At 43.6% G+C, this 16,780-nt stretch overlaps 1 protein-coding gene across 2 annotated transcripts in view; it reads right to left on the bottom strand.

The window, feature by feature from the left end:
- The window catches only part of AP1B1 (adaptor related protein complex 1 subunit beta 1), a 320,810-nt gene that overhangs the window by 149,404 nt on the left and 154,626 nt on the right, over nt 1-16,780 (bottom strand). For both annotated transcript variants that reach the window (XM_086943235.1, XM_086943236.1), the window contains exons 13-15: nt 13,785-13,986; nt 8,624-8,653; nt 8,014-8,148 (exon numbers count right to left, since the gene is read on the bottom strand). In XM_086943235.1, coding sequence (XP_086799361.1) covers nt 8,014-8,148; nt 8,624-8,653; nt 13,785-13,986 — 367 coding nt within the window. The remainder of the gene's footprint in view (nt 1-8,013; nt 8,149-8,623; nt 8,654-13,784; nt 13,987-16,780) is intronic.

Below are 16,780 nucleotides of genomic sequence, written 5' to 3'. Positions count from 1 at the left end.
AGGCTATTCATGTAAAAATGTGTAGAGTGGTAAATTTTGACACCTACTATCCATTACGAAGCATCTACAGAGGGAAATGAACAGAAAACAAGAACATCTATGAAATCACAGATACATTGAGAAGTCCTCATGATAAAGAGTAGCCATAAAAACATGTCTACCGTGGGAACCCCTTAATAATGGAAACTATCCATGGAAATGTGTATACTGTGGGAAATCTGTGCAAAATGAGCTAGAATGAAGCTTGTCTATGAAAATACCACAACTATGATAAACCTGCATGATGAAAACCACCTGTGAAACCTGTGTGATCTAGACTATACACTTAAAAAAACCTGTATGCTGGTAGCTCTGCAGAAAGAAATGTAGAACCAAGACTTACTATGAACCTGGAAGTTGCAGTCTCTAAAATGTCAGCAATAGAGTAGTTTCTCAAGAAAGATGCTGTGGTGACTTTGTTGCTTGTGGAATGTGCTCTGGGCTTCCCATGCAAAGGTTTAGATCGTTAGTTTAGTTGTATAGAAGCTATAGAGAACATAATCCACTAGAAAACCAATTGTTCAGATGAAGTTTAAAGTGTTAGAATAAAATCATGATTTATGAACTCAAATAAATGGGCAATCACTAGAAAAGTGGGTTGGATTTGCACACACCCATACATAATCTCTCCTGTCTGGAGGTATAGGAGGGTCTGGTCAATGCAAATGTTTGCTTCACAAGGGGGTGCGAGAGACCACCCACCTAGTTACAATTCTCCCAAATTTATATCTATGCACACAAGGGAAACCAAGTTTTTATATAAAGGTGAAAAAAAGAGAAAACAAGGAAAATACAATGGAATTACTTAGAACACTACTGGGAAATCCAAAGATGTTGGCGTAGACTTGTTTCAGTCCTCACAACTGTGACTGGGGCAGTTAAAGATGGAAAAAGTCCTATCTGACTGTACAGAGCAGGGGTAATCAAACTTTTCACTACGAGGGCCACATCGTATATATTTTATAAATATTTTATAAATATTCACGGGCCAAAAAAACCTATTTTATAAATGACTGAATAAAAATTAAATGAATGAATAAGGTTTACTTGGATCTTCTTACAATCAGCATGATATGATTCAGAAAAAAGAGAAATGTGACCATTACAAAGAAACAATGTGATGCTTAAACTGAGAAATTACATACGAGTAAAAATGTCAAACACTGGCAAATGCTGTGACAGAATAATCAAATACTTCACTGTAGATATGAAAAGCAGGCTATTCGTTTTTTATTAATTTTAAATACTGAAATTTACAAATTTACCTGAAATGAAAATGTGTCCAATTTTGTGGCAGACAATAAGAAAAATAAAAAACACTCCAAGAACTTCAGCAAAACAAAGCAAAGAAAAGCCATTAAGGAAGGTTGACCAAAAATAAATTTAGTCTACACCTTTCTGTACAATTCTGACAATTGGAGATTTCAATCGTAAACAACAAACCGTGAAGCACAAGATTGACGGGAAAGATGGAACTGATTGTTTAATTTCAAAATATCACTGAACTGAGGTTTCAAGCATGAGGAGTAAATTTATTAGAATTGCCTTTAAATGCTCATCAGATACATTTCCTCGATATTTGGAATTGACAAACTTAATTTTTGAAAATGTTTGTTAGTGTCTAAGGAGACATGTTATTCTTTTTTTACAGGCATATGTGTGTTAGCCAGATTGAAGGCAAAGTCAAAACATCTGTGTAAAATGAATACCAGGAAGGTGACGTCATACAGTGCGCTCTGAAGTACACATGCTCAGTCAGGAGCGTGTATTATCTGCACTAGGAACTTGCGTTTTTCAAAGATCTGGCATACACAACATTGTTGGTCCAAAATGTGCAATAGAGAAGATTCAAGAGGCTCTGTTGCCACCTAGAGGCTGATAGAGGAATTGGCTATATATTTCCCTTTTATCATTGGAAGCCAAGGATTTGGAAAACAATAGAGAAGGAATATGCTACTTACCAGTATGCATCTGTTCTTGGCATAGAGGGCTGCAGAGTGGTACATTATGAATAGATCGCCATCTGGTGTTGGGCTCGGATGATTGCACTTTGTTTTTCTCTTGGAGAGTCTTTTGTAGCTTGGTGACTCCTCCTTTGGTTGGTAGTGCGCATGGGCATCGGCTCCATCCTTAGATTGTTTTGCCATAGTAGGGTTAGATGGAGTAGTATGATAGAATACAGATAGAAATGCCCATGTAATTGTATCTAAATAAGATATTGTTGGAACAGACACAGGTTTCCTGTGAGGCTGGGAGGGCATGTACCACTCTGCAGCCCTCTATGCCAAGAACAGATGCATACTGGTAAGTAGCATATTCCGTTCGAGGCATATGGGCTGCAGATGGTACATTATGAATAGACTATACAGCAGTTCTCTCCCTAGCGGTGGTCGCCCGTGTCTGTTGCAACTGTCTGAAATAAAGTCTTTAATACAGCTTGTCCCACTCTAGCCTGTTGTGTTGTGTGCACATCTACACAATAGTGCTTTGTGAAGGTGTGCGGTGTAACCCAGTTAGCTGCTTTGCATATGTCATCTAGTGGAATGTTTCCCAAAAATGCCATAGATGCTCCTAGTTTACGTGTAGAGTGAGCTCTAGGAGGAACAGTTAATGTCCTCTTTGCTTTTAAGTAGCATATTTGAATACATTTTACAATCCATCTGGCAATGCCCGCTTTAGAGATGGGATTGCCCTTATGTGTAGGAGAAAACGCAACAAATAGCCGTTTTGTCTTTCTGAAAGTTTGTGTTCTTTCTATATAATACAATATTGCCCTTCTGACATCTAATGTATGTAGGGCCCTTTCCGCTACCGTCTGTGGTTTTGGAAAGAAGACCGGTAGTTCCACTGACTGATTGATGTGGAATGCAGAAATTACTTTTGGTAAGAATTTTGGGTTTGTTCTAAGAACCACTTTGTTTTGGTGTAACTGCATGAATGGTTCCTGAATCGTAAAAGCTTGTAACTCACTTACTCTTCTGAGTGACGTGATAGCTATGAGGAAGGCCATCTTCCATGTGAGGAATTGTATTTCACACCTATGCATAGGTTCAAAGGGTGGTCCCATTAGTCTGGTAAGTACTATGTTGAGATTCCAGACTGGGGAAGGTGGCCGCCTTGGTGGAATGACTCTTGAGTCCCTCCATGAAAGCTTTAATTGCTGGTACTTTAAACAGGGAAAGATGTTGCCTGTTTTGTAGGTACGCCGCTATAGCTGCGAGATGAACCCTGATGAAGGTATATGCTAAGTTACATTGCTGCAAGTGTAGTACATAGCAAATGATCTGTTTAGTGGATGCGTCCAGAGGGTTGATGTGATTACTGTTACAGTGTACAGCAAACCTCTTCCATTTTGCTGCATAGCATGCTCTGGTGGTAGGACGTCTTGCTTGTTTAATGATTTCCATACATTCTGGTGGTAAATCTAAATATCCAAACTCTATGACCTCAGGAGCCAGATCGCTAGGTTCAATTGTTTGGGATCTGGGTGCATTATTTCTCCATGGTTCTGTGTAAGGTGCATGGGTAATAATCTTAGCTTTTGATGTGGTACCTGTGAGAGTTATAGTAGCGTGGTGAACCACGGCTGTCTTGCCCACGTGGGTGCCACTAGTATCATTGTCATTGAATGCTGTTGCAGTTTCCGAACCACTAACGGAATTAGTGGGAGAGTGGGAAAAGCGTAAGCAAATCTGTTGGACCAATTTATCCATAGTGCATTGCCCTGGGACCGGTGGTGTGGGTACCTGGATGTGAAGTTTTGGCATTTTGCGTTCTGATGATTGGCAAACAGATCTATCTCTGGTTGCCCCCATCTTTGGAAGAATGGCTGCAGTATCTGGTCGTGCAGCTCCCATTCGTGTACTTGTTCTGACTCTCTGCTTAGGATGTCTGCTATCTGATTTTGAACTCCTGGTAGGTGTTCTGCTAACAGATAGATCTTTTGAGGAATGGCCCATCTCCAAATGTCCTGTGCTAGTTTGGATAGTTGGAGAGAGTGTGTCCCCCCCTGTTTTTGAATATAATACATTGCAGTCATGTTGTCTGTTCTGATCAGGACTGCTTTGTTGGTTATTTGCATTTGGAAAGCTTTTAGTGCTAGAAATACTGCTAATAGTTCCAAGTAGTTGATGTGCAGTTTCTTTTGCTGCACACTCCACTTCCCCTGCACTGTGTATTTGTCCATATGCGCTCCCCATCCGGAGAGCGATGCGTCCGCTGTCAGTATCACTTGTGGAATCGGTTCTAGGAACGACCGTCCCTTGGAAATGTTTGTTGTGTTCCACCACTTCAGAGAGCGATGCGTATGGTCGTCTACCAACACCAGATCTGTCATCTGACCTTGAGCCTGATTCCACTGTGTCGCTAGACACTCCTGTAGTGGACGCATTTGCAGTCTGGCATGAGGTATTAGCAGTATGCAGGAGGACATCATGCCTAACAGCTGCATAAACACTTGTGCTGGTAGTGAGTGTTGTGGTTGAAATCTTTTTATTAACTTGACCATTGTCTGTATCCTGATTGGATTGGGGTATGCTATGGCTCTTTCTGTGTCTATAGTAGCCCCTAGGTATTGTTGAATTTTGTTTGGTTGCAGGTGTGATTTTTTGTAGTTCACCGAAAACCCTAGTTGGTGCAGCAATTGAATGGTCTTCTGTGTGTTGTGAAGGCATTCTTCTTGTGACTTGGCCTTTATTAACCAATCGTCCAAGTAAGGGAAGACATGTATTTGTTGTCTTCCCAGGTGTGCTGCCACCAAAGCTAGGCATTTTGTGAACACTCTTGGTGCCGTTGTGACCCCGAACGGAAGGACTTTGAATTGATAATGTTGTCCTTCCACTACAAATCTTAGGTATTTCCTGTGGGCTTTGTGAATTGGGATATGAAAGTAAGCGTCTTTTAGATCCAGTGTAGAAAGAAAGTCCCCTTTCTTCAGTAAAGGAAGTACCTGTTGGAGCGTGACCATGTGGAAATGTTCCGAATTTATGTATGCATGGAGAGGTCTGAGGTCTAAGATTGGTCTTAGAGACCCGTCTTTTTTGGGGATTAGGAAGTATAGAGAGTATATTCCTGTCCCTTGTTGATGTTTTGGAACCTTCTCTATGGCATGCTTTTGTAGCAGTGATAGTACTTCTTCTTTTAACAATGTCAGATGATCTTGACTCATTGGACGCTGTTTGGGGGGGATGTTTGGTGGGGTAGCTGTGAGTTCTAGGCAATAACCATGTTGGATAATTTGTCTCACCCACCTGTCTGATGTGATGTTTTCCCAGACAGGTAGGAACTGTGATAGATGTCCCCCGACCGGTGTTATGTGGTCTGGGGGAAGTTGTATTAAGTCACTGTTTTGGGGTTGGGGAGTTGCGGTTGTTATTATTCCCGCGACCTCTACCCTTGTTGTTGTTACCTCTGTAACTACCTCTTGAATTACCTTTGGGTGACGTAGGTGTAAAAGAGGTGGATTGCTGATTTGTTCCTGTATTTTTTGAGCCTCCTCTATAGGTGGATCTACGAAAGGAACCCCTTTGTGTTGGCTGTTGTAATGCTCCAATTGACTTAGCCGTTTCTGTATCCTTTTTCATCTTTTCTAAGGTCTCATCTGTGCTTGAGCCAAAAAGTGTTTTCTGATCAAAGGGTTGGTTCAATAAGGATGTTTGTACCTCTTGTTTGAACCCCGACACTCAAAGCTATGCATGTCTCCTTAACATGAAACTGGTGTTGATGGATCTTGCTGCAGTGTCTGCCGCGTCCAGGGCGCACTTAATGGAAGTGTTAGTTATAATCTTTCCTTCCTGTATTAGCTGATCTGCCCTCTTCTGATGTTCTTTAGGGAGATGTGTGATGAGTTTTTCTAACTCATAATGTGCCCTGTCATATCGTGCAAGTAGCGCTTGTGTATTGGCTATTCGCCAGCTGTTTGCCGCTTGTGATGCTACTGTTTTGCCTGATGCATCTATTAATTTTGACTCCTTATCCGGTGGAGGGGCTTCTCCTGTGGATAATGAGTTCGCTCTTTTACGAGCGTTTGATACTACCAGCGAGTCTAGAGGTACCTGTCCTTTGATAAATATTGGGTCCTTTGGGGCTGCCCTATATTTTCTATCAATTTTTGGGTTTAATACCCTAGCTCTTACTGGGTCTTTGAATATGTCTGCAGTGTGACTGAGAAGACCCTTCAGCATAGGTAGAGTACCTGATGTTCTTTGTGCATTAGGTAGTGTCTCTAATAGGAAATCCTGTACTTGAGGTTCTGTATGTAGGTCTACCTTATGATATTTTGCTGCCCTATTAATGAGCTGTACAAACCCTGTGTTATCATCAGGTGGTGAAGGCTTTGATGGATATAACTCTGGGTCATTGTCATCATCTGACCCTGCGTTATAGTTTTCCCACGAGTCATCCTCATCTGGGATAGTGTCATCATCCTCATGAGGTTCTCCCTCCCCTGTATCACTGTCTACATCTGACTGAGGTGTAGATGGTCTTGGTGTAGAAGGTGGAGGAATATTTGGCATAGTGTGAGGAATAGGAGAAGAGGGTGTGACTTTGGGTCGAGGAGAAGTAGGAGGAGTTGTATTTGTCCCCATTGTTCTCTTCTTAGAAGGAAGAGGTTTGTCTTCAAACTGTTCATTCTTCCTCTTCTTCGTCACTACTTTGCCAGTTTGTGGATTGATAAACAAAATCTTTTGTTTCGGATCTGTTTGCTGCTCCTGTATCGGTACCGAAGGTTTTGGTTCCAAAAGGTGCCTTTGCTTTCGATCGTCAATGTTCGGTGTTTTCGGCACCGAGGATTTCTTCGATTCCGATTTTTTCGGTGTCGAGTCAGTCTTCGACGTCGAAGCATGTTTTGGTTTCGACATGGAATGCTTCGATGCCGAGCTTTCTCTTGCATGAAGCTTCGGTGTCGAAGTCTATGTCGACCGTTTCTCGGATCCGACATGGTGGGAGACCGAGAGTTTCGGTTTCAGTTTCGGTTTTGTTGCCGGGCCCGAAGGCGGGGCGTTGGAAACTTTTTTCTGCGGTTTGACCGGGCTCGAAGGCGGGGTCGTTATCGCACGGGGTCGGTTTTTAGGTAAGGGGACGTCGTCACTCACGGTTTGTTGCACGTCGAGTTCCTCGACATCCGACTCGTCCACTTCCGACCCCGACTGTTCTTCATGATCCTCTTCTTCATCGAGGTGCTGGTCCTCGAATAGCTCCGGGATCGCCTCCGACTGCATTCTAGAAACCTCGTGTCTTCGAGCTCGACGATTTCTAATCGTCGACTTGGAGGAGAATGCTGCGCAGGCCTCGCAGTCCCTGGATTCGTGTTCAGGCGATAGGCAGAGGTTGCACACATCGTGTAGGTCCTTGTGTGGGAACTTAGCACCACACGTTGGACATTTCTTAAATGGAGTCCTTTCCATGGACTCTGGGCTTGACCACGTCGAGAAAGGCCTCCTGTTCGTCGACGTAGATCAAAGTTTTTCTTTGATGTTGGAGTCGAAACGCGTCGGAATGGAAATGAAATCGCGTTCGATAACAATACCGTCGAATTGGAAAGGGAATACGCGCCGAAAAATCACTTCTTTCCGAAGTCGATCTGGAGCGCTTAAATCTCATCCGAACCCGATGGCGGAAAAAAACAATCTAAGGATGGAGCCGATGCCCATGCGCACTACCAACCAAAGGAGGAGTCACCAAGCTACAAAAGACTCTCCAAGAGAAAAACAAAGTGCAATCATCCGAGCCCAACACCAGATGGCGATCTATTCATAATGTACATCTGCAGCCCATATGCCTCGAACATTACATTATAGTATTAATGCTAAAACTGCTGCAGACCAGATAAAGTCTTGTAGCGGGCTGAATGTGGTCCGCGGAATTTAGCTTAGAGGCCCCTGGTATAGAGTAGCATGTGAGTAAGGGCAATGCAGAACAGGGCTATTTTCCTTTAATCCTTCAATCTCCTCAACATGATTGAAAATTGCTCACCGCTTTTGGTGCGACCTGTGCTCCAGACGCGGGTCCCACACCACCAGTCAGTTCAAAAAGATCACCCAATCCACTGCTAAGTGGTGCACCAAGATTTACAGGCATAACTGCAGGGGCTGCAAAACCAGTGCTGATCTAGGAAGAAAATGCACATAGTCACATAAGAGAGGGGCTGCGAAACCAGTGGCAAGCTACGAAAAAAATGTAGTTACAGAAGAGATAACAAATTATTTTAAAAAGATATTCTGAATGACAGTTAAACTTGAGGGTGAAGAAAAAAGGGACCAATGCAGTACGGACTATGCAAGATAATAGCAACAGGTTATGAGTTAAAAAAAGAAACAAAAGGAGAAGAGTGAGAAAGACAAAAAGAGCATGATAAAAATTAGAAACTGGCTAAAGTGGAGGGAGGAGGGCAAAGTAGAAAGGGTAACAGTTGTGGTTGGGTAGAATGAGAAAGGGAACAGAGAAGAGGGTGAAACAAAGGGGAAGGATGAGGCAAGAGATAGAGGGAACAGTAGAAAGTTGGTATTAGAAAGTTGTGACTGGAAAGTTGATAGAAACTAAATATGATACTAGAGGAGCCAGAAGCTCAAAGAACCATACTCACTGCAGGACTTCCACCGACATCCCCTCCTAGCTGCACCATAATTAAAACAAAACAGTTAAAAAACGTTAAGACATGACCCATTCACACACTACAAATTCAATCAAGCTTCCGCCCTGCAACCTACAACCCACCATACATCAGTTTTCATAGTCAAAATCAGAATACTCTATACACTCCTAGTCCAATGATATACATACAGAAACACTTTTTAGAGTCATGGAATGCTGGGAGAAGACAAATGTAAGATTTAGGGATAATTATGCTGCAGAACCACTCATGTAACTTTTTCTTTGCATAAACAAGCTAATCAAAGTGACAGTCTAGTGACAGCTTGCAGGCCACATACTGTTAATGTTAATTGTTATTTATATAGCGCTAAATCACAGTCAGGTCTCCTAGCGCTCACAGGGAGTGGGCGTGACTGCTAGACAACAGCAGTGATCGAATGTGAAATGAGTTAGACCCTGTTTAAGGCCTCCATAAACAGGATTTGAGCTTTTTCCTGAATCGTAATAGAGAGGATTCCTTTCTAAGCTGTTCAGGTAGCTAGTTCCAAAGCTGGGGGACCAAGACCAAGAAAGCTCTGTCCCCTTTTGATACAGTATTGTACCGTGGGCAGGACAGACGACAGGCCTCAGAGGACCGTAATGTGCGTCCGGGAACATAGATCTCAAGGCGTTCTTTAATACAAGTTGGGGCTTGGCCATAGATCGCTTTGTGAGCAATACAGAGGCCCTTGAATTTTGCTATTTGCCTAATAGGGAGCCAGTGCAGTTTGCACAGCAGAGGAGTGGCATGAGACCTTCTTGGGAAATTCAGTCTGGCTGCATCGTTTAGCACCACCTGCAGTCCGTTTGCTAATTTGTGTGAGAGGCCAATGTAGAAGGCATTGACGTAGTCCAGCCTTGAGATGATAGTGGCTGACACTATCATCTGAAGTGAGGTGGTCGAGAGGAGAGGGACAAGTTTCAGCAACTGCCTTATCAGGCCGGTGCAGATGCAAACTACAGATGACACTTGGTTGGCCATGGAGAGCTCAGAGTCTATTTTTATACCAAGACTCTTCACGACCGATGTAGGTCGGGGGTGGGACCGAGTTCTTGGGGCCAAAAAAGGTCATTCCAAGGGGAGATTTTGGTGGGGATAGCAAGGAATTTTGTCTTGTCCGGGCTGATTTTTAGTGAGTTTGCGGTCATCCAACTCACCACAAATCTGAGAACATTTTGTGCATGGTCCTGTGCTTGGGGAGTATTATCGATGCTAAGGATAAGTTGTGTGGCATCCGCGTAGTTAAAGATTCTACAGTCCATGTTGGCTAGAGCTGCTACCAGTGGTTGCAGATAAACATTAAAAAGGAGCGGGGACAGGGCCGAGCCCTGAGGCACTCCACAGCTCAGCAAACCCTTATCTGATACCAGTTCACCCAACTGAATTCTCTGGGACCGACCTGATAGGAAGGATTCGAGCCATTGATATGCCAGTGCACAGATGCCCAGAGCAGTAAGTCTATGCAGTAGTTGAGCATGGCTGACAGTATTGAATGCCGCTGATAGATCTAATAGAATCAGGGCACTGGGTCTTTTACTGTCAGCCATCACTCTGAGCTCGTCAAGTACAGACATCATGACCAGCTCAGTACTGTGGCGTGCCCTAAAACCTGCCAGGCGCCCCTGGAGTAGTTGGTGGTCCTCCAGGACCTGCCTGCCTGTTAAGAAAAGGCTGCAAAATATGCAGAAAGAACGTGTCTGACAGCATTATGTGTCATCACATTATAATCTGAAAAACAAATTAATTGCTAGATACTTTATTTTCCCATAGACAGATCCTCTCTTTAAATATATGAGGAACCAGACAGGATATAGGAACATAACAGTTTAAGCACAGGGCGCTAAGTGGTGCCACTACTACTCCGGCTACAGAGCTGCAGAAGCTTCAACCGATGTAGCATCAGAAGTCCATAAAGTGCCAAATTACTCCGTGTTACCCACTCCACAGAAGGTAGAGGGATACAGAGCTAGACTTCAGAGAAAAACCACCAACAACCAGATCTTAGAAAAGGAAGGAAGAAGGGAAATTTCCTTAAAGTAAGTTCCTTATTATTCTAATGCATATTTTTATACATACCCTCCAACCCTTGAAAGACTCATGGCAGCAATCCCTTTAAAGGAAAAGCCTAGGAAACAGCCACTTTAACGTGTGCATTCCAATCATTCATGTTTATTGAGCTTCTAACAGATACTTTCAATCTTCTAGTAAGCCTTTTTCACTGTCCTCTGTACATTTCAGAGACCTATACCCTTCAACAGGAGGTCAGCCCAATTACAGTTAATACACAAACATTAAACCTAACTTACATTGTAGTTCTTACTACACCCTAACCATGTAGAACAAGTTACTTTGGTAATACCTTTTCCGACAGAGACTATCTAACCACAGATTTTTCACCATGTGAATCCCCAAAGCGCCAGACTACACTTGGAGAATTTTTGATAGCAATTCCCTTGCTTGCATGTCCGTAGGTGGCATTCTGAGGCTCCACACCGGATCCATTCTGCCCCGGATGGGAAGTCGGGCCACTGTACTTGTGCCACCACCCTGCACTGATGTCAGTTTCTTACTGATCTCTGTCCACGCCGTTGGACACGGAACCCAGACATCAGAATATGCTGGTGTATAGATCTCTAGATTGGGATCCTATTATTGGACGGTATGAGTCCATTCCATACAAAGGGTAGGGGGGGTGGGACAGTGAGGAATTTACAATTAGATAAAAAAGGCATTACCGAAGGTAAGTAACTTGTTCTTCGGATAGACTTCTAACAGCGGAGTCCTCACCTAATGAATAGATATCACAGTAGTACCTCCACAGGTGGTGGGTCTGCGGAATGGCTCAGATCAGGAAATCCTGCAGGACAAATAAGGGGAAGGGCCCATCCCACTGGCCCTGGCTATCCAGGAAGTAATTTTTGTCAACGAGTGGGGCGGCACACAAGAAGTAGCCTGGCTGATATCGGAGACCCGCCATCGCAGTGATAGCAGTCAGTCCTCTTGTGGAATGATCAAGCCAGCCTTTTGGGGTCTGATTTTTAGCAAGCCCAGAGCAGATGTTAATGCATAAAACAATCCAACAATGGTTCTTTTTTGCACTGCTTTGCCCTTTTTTGCTCTAGAGAAGCCCACAAAATGTTTAGCATCGAATCAATAGTTTATGGTCAAATCAAAGTAAAAATCTGGAAGAACAGCAGCATGAGTCATTGTGGGCTCGTCAGCCACCAAACTCTGCTACAAATTCTGTCACTCAGTAACCACTACCAGGTTAGTTCCCGCTTAATAGGTCCACATAATACGAAGACCCGATTTAAGAAGCACTCAAGTATAATTAGTTAGTTTTCTGTTACCAGAGATACTCCCTTTGTTCAATTACTTGTTTTTTCAGCATCAGAGCAGGTTCTGGTGATAAGACATTATCGGGCACAGATTTATTTCTATGTCGACTATCTCTTATTTTTGTCTATTCTGTCCAGTTAGTGGCCCCTGCTAATGCCTCTGTATTTCCCCTTCTTGGAAATATCCTGTATAGTTCCCACTGTTTACCAATCTGCCATGCCGAGATTTCTCTTAAAATCTTGTTAGACTCTTCTTTTCTTCCCGATGTTGCACCCACCCTGAATAGTATTAAATGTAATTTCTCCTTACAGAGGATCCTCAATCAAATGTTATTAAGAACCAAAATAAAAATAATTGTACATTTTCAGCTCTGAAGACAAGCTAAAAGCCAAAAGGTGACTAGTAGTAAGCTATTTTAAATTTGACACCAGCCTGACACCTATAAGAACCTTCTTACCTCTTTCTTTTCCCTTACTCATTACACACTGAGAGAGCTGGCTAAAAGTCTTCTTTGATAATCAAGACAATAAATTCTTGATTGTGCATTTGAGGTTTCACCCAAAAACACTTTATGCAATGTTCATTCTCTTTTTTCACTTTTTCACTACTATGTCATATTGTGCTTTCACATTCGTACAAAGGCAAAGATGTGCTAAATGGAATAAAAAAAAATGAAACTTGATAAAAAGCAGTCACGGATAGCAAAGGTGAACATTCCACTTGATGAGGAACACATCAAATAGAGATAGACACACAAGGAGCAAACTCCCTAATACAAAACAGACTACACATGCGGTTTTAGTGGAGTTCAATAGATCATTCACAGGTATTGCTCAATGGGGAACAACCATGTCCATCACCTCCTCATTCAAGTCTAAATCACTGGACATCACCCTGCTTTTGGGAAGGATACTAAGCCAAAAGGGACAGCTAAGCCAAGAAGCCCAAACCAGCTGGGTTGCATTGTTCATATTCAGACAAGCTAGTGGAGCCACAGAATGTAAGATGCCTTCAGGCTAAGCAGGGCTCTGAAGGCACCATGCCCAGGCATGAGATCTCAATTTGATGTAGGAAATATCATCTTTCCTCTGTCTTCTGGGGGTGTGGCCTACTCATAAGCCAGCAAAGAACTAATGGAGACTTCTTGATGTTTATGCAAACACCGAAGTTATAAAGAGCACTGCACACTAAGTACAGGTTTTTGAAGATGAAGATATAAGAGCATAACCTGCACGTGAAGACGAGATGGCACTAAACACAACACAAAAACACTGGAAATTCCATACGATTTTGACTCAATGACCATGATCAAACAAGAGTGTTTCAAGTTTCTTTTGTAGCGTTTCTGGGCAGGTGCACTTCTCCAAGGTGGCATTAATAATATTACCAGTTTTTAACAATATGTCCAAATAGCCACAAAGTTTAGAAGTTTCATGCATTCTCAGCAACCTCAGCTGAAAGAACAGCACAATAAGAACGTAGGCTAAGGATGTGAAAAATGGAAAGCAAAAGCAAAACCCATGAATAGAAGAAAGAGACACTGAAGCAAGATTTACACTTGAAACTCAGCAACTAAGGATTAGCACAAAGACTATGGCACAAAGATCCAGGCTCAGGAAACATTTGATGAGAAAAACTAGAACATGACATCTATAAATACATAAGAAAACCATATATAGAATCGGGGAACAAATAGAACAGTTGTGTAGGAAAAAGAGGGACACAGATGTTAATCATATGGGCTCAAGAAATAATTAACCTGTTTCATACATACCAGACTATCAAGACCGCCTCCAAGAAGGTCCACAGCCCCCATCTGCAAAGAGGATGATGCTACTGGTGGAACAACCACAGGTGGCCCGAGGTCAAGATTCAGGAGGTCACCCAATAGGTCACCCTGGGAAGGGATAACTGCTGGTTGTTCTGCAGTTTGGGATCCAGCCGGCGCTGCCTCTGGACTCTCCGTACTTTCATTTCTAGATAGAATATTAGATGAAAGAGAAAGTTGAGAGCTTAATTCCTAAAGAAGACCAGAAAAAGAGAAGGAAGGTCAGCAGAAAACACAGAGTGCCTGTCGTATTATCCCCAAAGATGGACCTTGGGTTTTGAGGGTGAGAATAGAGCCTTGTAAATGTAAAAAAAAAAAAATGGAGATTTTTTTTTTTACACATCAGCATCCCCTTTATTCCTGAGGAAAGGAATGGGAGATATGCAGCTGATAGTGACTGCCATCTGTCAGACAAGACGTTTATTTCTTAAGAGGAGGGAGGCAGGTGTGATTGAAAGCTAATACAGACTGTCACTACTATAATCAGCCTACCTGGAACCTCAGGCCAGAAGAATGGCAAATAAAAAAAAGGAAAGATAAGCACCTAAAGCAACCTGTCATCTGCATGATCAATAATTACTTCTTGAGGGAGAGGATGGGACGGTTGGTGAGAAGTGTTCAGATAGTGCAGACATTAGGTGGCACCATGTGTCTCCCAGTTAACTATGCTCGTCAGAGTTCTCTGATCTCTACCTCTTCCAGATGAATTTCCCCCAACAAAGCAGAAATGCATTTATCATCATCCGCAATGGGTAGTGTAGAGAGAGCAATCCGCGAAGCGCTTAATTACAGTTCAGCAGCCACCACTGCAGACCTTTTGTAGTCTACTCCGAAACCTGGATAGAATCGGACAGGATCCCTTGGTGCTGGGTCAACTGGGACTTCAAATCCCACTGCAGAGCCTTCATGTGCCATCTGGCAGGGTCGACGAGCAGAATACGGGAGACTAAAAAGCCTCAGAGCGACCGTCACTGAAACCTAGGGCTGGAGCCAAAATGTTAGGATCATATCCTGAATATACTAGATTTGTTGATCTGGACAGAAGGGTTGAAAATGCACCATAGCTAGGAGGGCTCATATGAAAGTTGGCCTCTGCGAAGGTTTCGGTGTGATTTCCGCATACTGATTGTGAACCCCAGAGATGTAAGAAGCTACACCATCGACTGGAGATGGTCCACGACTGACTGTGGTAAGCCCATCGTCAACAGTCAGCGGTTGAAGTAGGGGAAGGCTGGTACCACCGCCAAAATCTTTGTGAACACCCAAGGGGCACTGGTGCGGGTAAAAGGGGGCATGGCAAACTGAAAATGCTTGTTGCCCACATAACATGGAAATAGGTGTCCTGCAGGTCCAACAATACTATCCAGTCTGCTGCATCCAGGGTAGATCAAATTTGGGCCAGAGGGAGCTTCCTGAATTTTTCCTTCTGCAGGACGAAATTAAGGGGTCGGAGAGGAGAGCTACAATATGACAAATGCCTCTGCACTTTTTCAGAACTGGGGCATAATGGGAGTAACACCCAGTTACGATCTCAGATGCCAGGACTCTCTCTATAGATCAATTCTCTTAATGATTTTCTCTTCCTGCACCAAAATGGACCAATGGTCCTGCAAAAGACGCTGTGATGTAGGCAGAAGAGGCAGTGGGACAGAAAGAAAAGGCAGGACGCAATCCAGTTGGACTATCTGCAGGAACCACCTTTCAGATATTATGGCCCGCCACCCATCGAGAAAATGACCGATTCTGCCTCCCGCAGGGTGGTTGTGTGTCACTAAACCAGCTTGGAAACTGCTGCTAGAAGGACTGGGGATTGGTCGGTATGCCATCGCTGCAAGCCTGGACACGGTCTGCTGGATCCCCTCTACCAACCCCGAAAGGATAGAGGTGCTTGTTGCTGGAGCGGTGGGCCTAGACACTGCCTGTTGGCCAAACCCTAGTGGGGTGAAATAGTTGGGATACTGCTTTGTGGGTGTGGAGACCGAGGGAAGTCTACTTTATTTTAAGTGCTCAAAAGCCTTTTCTGAAAATAGGCGAGACCCATCAAATGGAATATCCATGAGTGATGCCTGGTCCTGACACGAGAAGCTACTCATCCATGTGTGGTGCCGGAGCACCGCGTTGGCCCTGCCTAAGCAGCAGGTCGTGTCCAGGCTTCATAGTATGAAAAATATTTCAGCGTCCTGCCAATCCTAAATGGTCTACGTGGAATTCCTCCAAGGATACTGGCACGATTTCTGCGACCATGTCTCATAATGGATGAGTGTACCTACCAAGCAAGTAGCTGACGTAAGGGCGAAGTTAGTTGAGGAAAACATTATCTTACCAAATGCCTCAGTTTCTTTTGACTCGCTGTCTGCGTGGATCACACGTAAAGAATTGGGATTAATCCTGCTAGTAGATGCCGGCACTACTAGGCTCTCACGGGTAGCGTGTTAAGCGAGGAAGGTAAGGTCACCCGGAGAAGACCTGTGGTGTTGAGCCACTTGTCTGATCTCAGGTGGACAGGAGCAGGGTTTAGCCCAAGTACCCATTAAGGTGTTTTTCAGGGCCTCATAGAACAGCAGCAAAGATTCAGGTGATGTCTGTCTGGGTTGTAAAACTTCCATGAGGACATTGGTTTTCACCTCAACATAAGGTAACTGAAGGCCTAGAATTCAGCTACTTGTCTGATAACTATGGCAAATGAGGCTGACTCTTCTGTAAGAGAAAGTGTCCAGCCCACTGGCTTCTTGTCGATGTAGTCAACTATCATCAACATATGAGCCCAATTTGAAAAATTGTTGGAGCCCTGGAAGGTGGCTCCTCGTCTTTTAAGAGTCACAGTGAACTGGGTCCAGGTGTCAGAACTGTGCCGGGGTGCAACTTTGGCCGAGACAGATTTGGTTCGGAATCAACAGAGTTGGGATTGCCATTGATGTGACAGGAACCAGCAGGGATCGTGG

Source organism: Lissotriton vulgaris, chromosome 11 (genome assembly GCF_964263255.1).
Source record: "Lissotriton vulgaris chromosome 11, aLisVul1.2, whole genome shotgun sequence".
In the NCBI taxonomy this organism is placed as follows: Eukaryota; Metazoa; Chordata; class Amphibia; order Caudata; family Salamandridae; genus Lissotriton; species Lissotriton vulgaris.
This window is presented reverse-complemented; position numbering and strand designations above follow the sequence as displayed.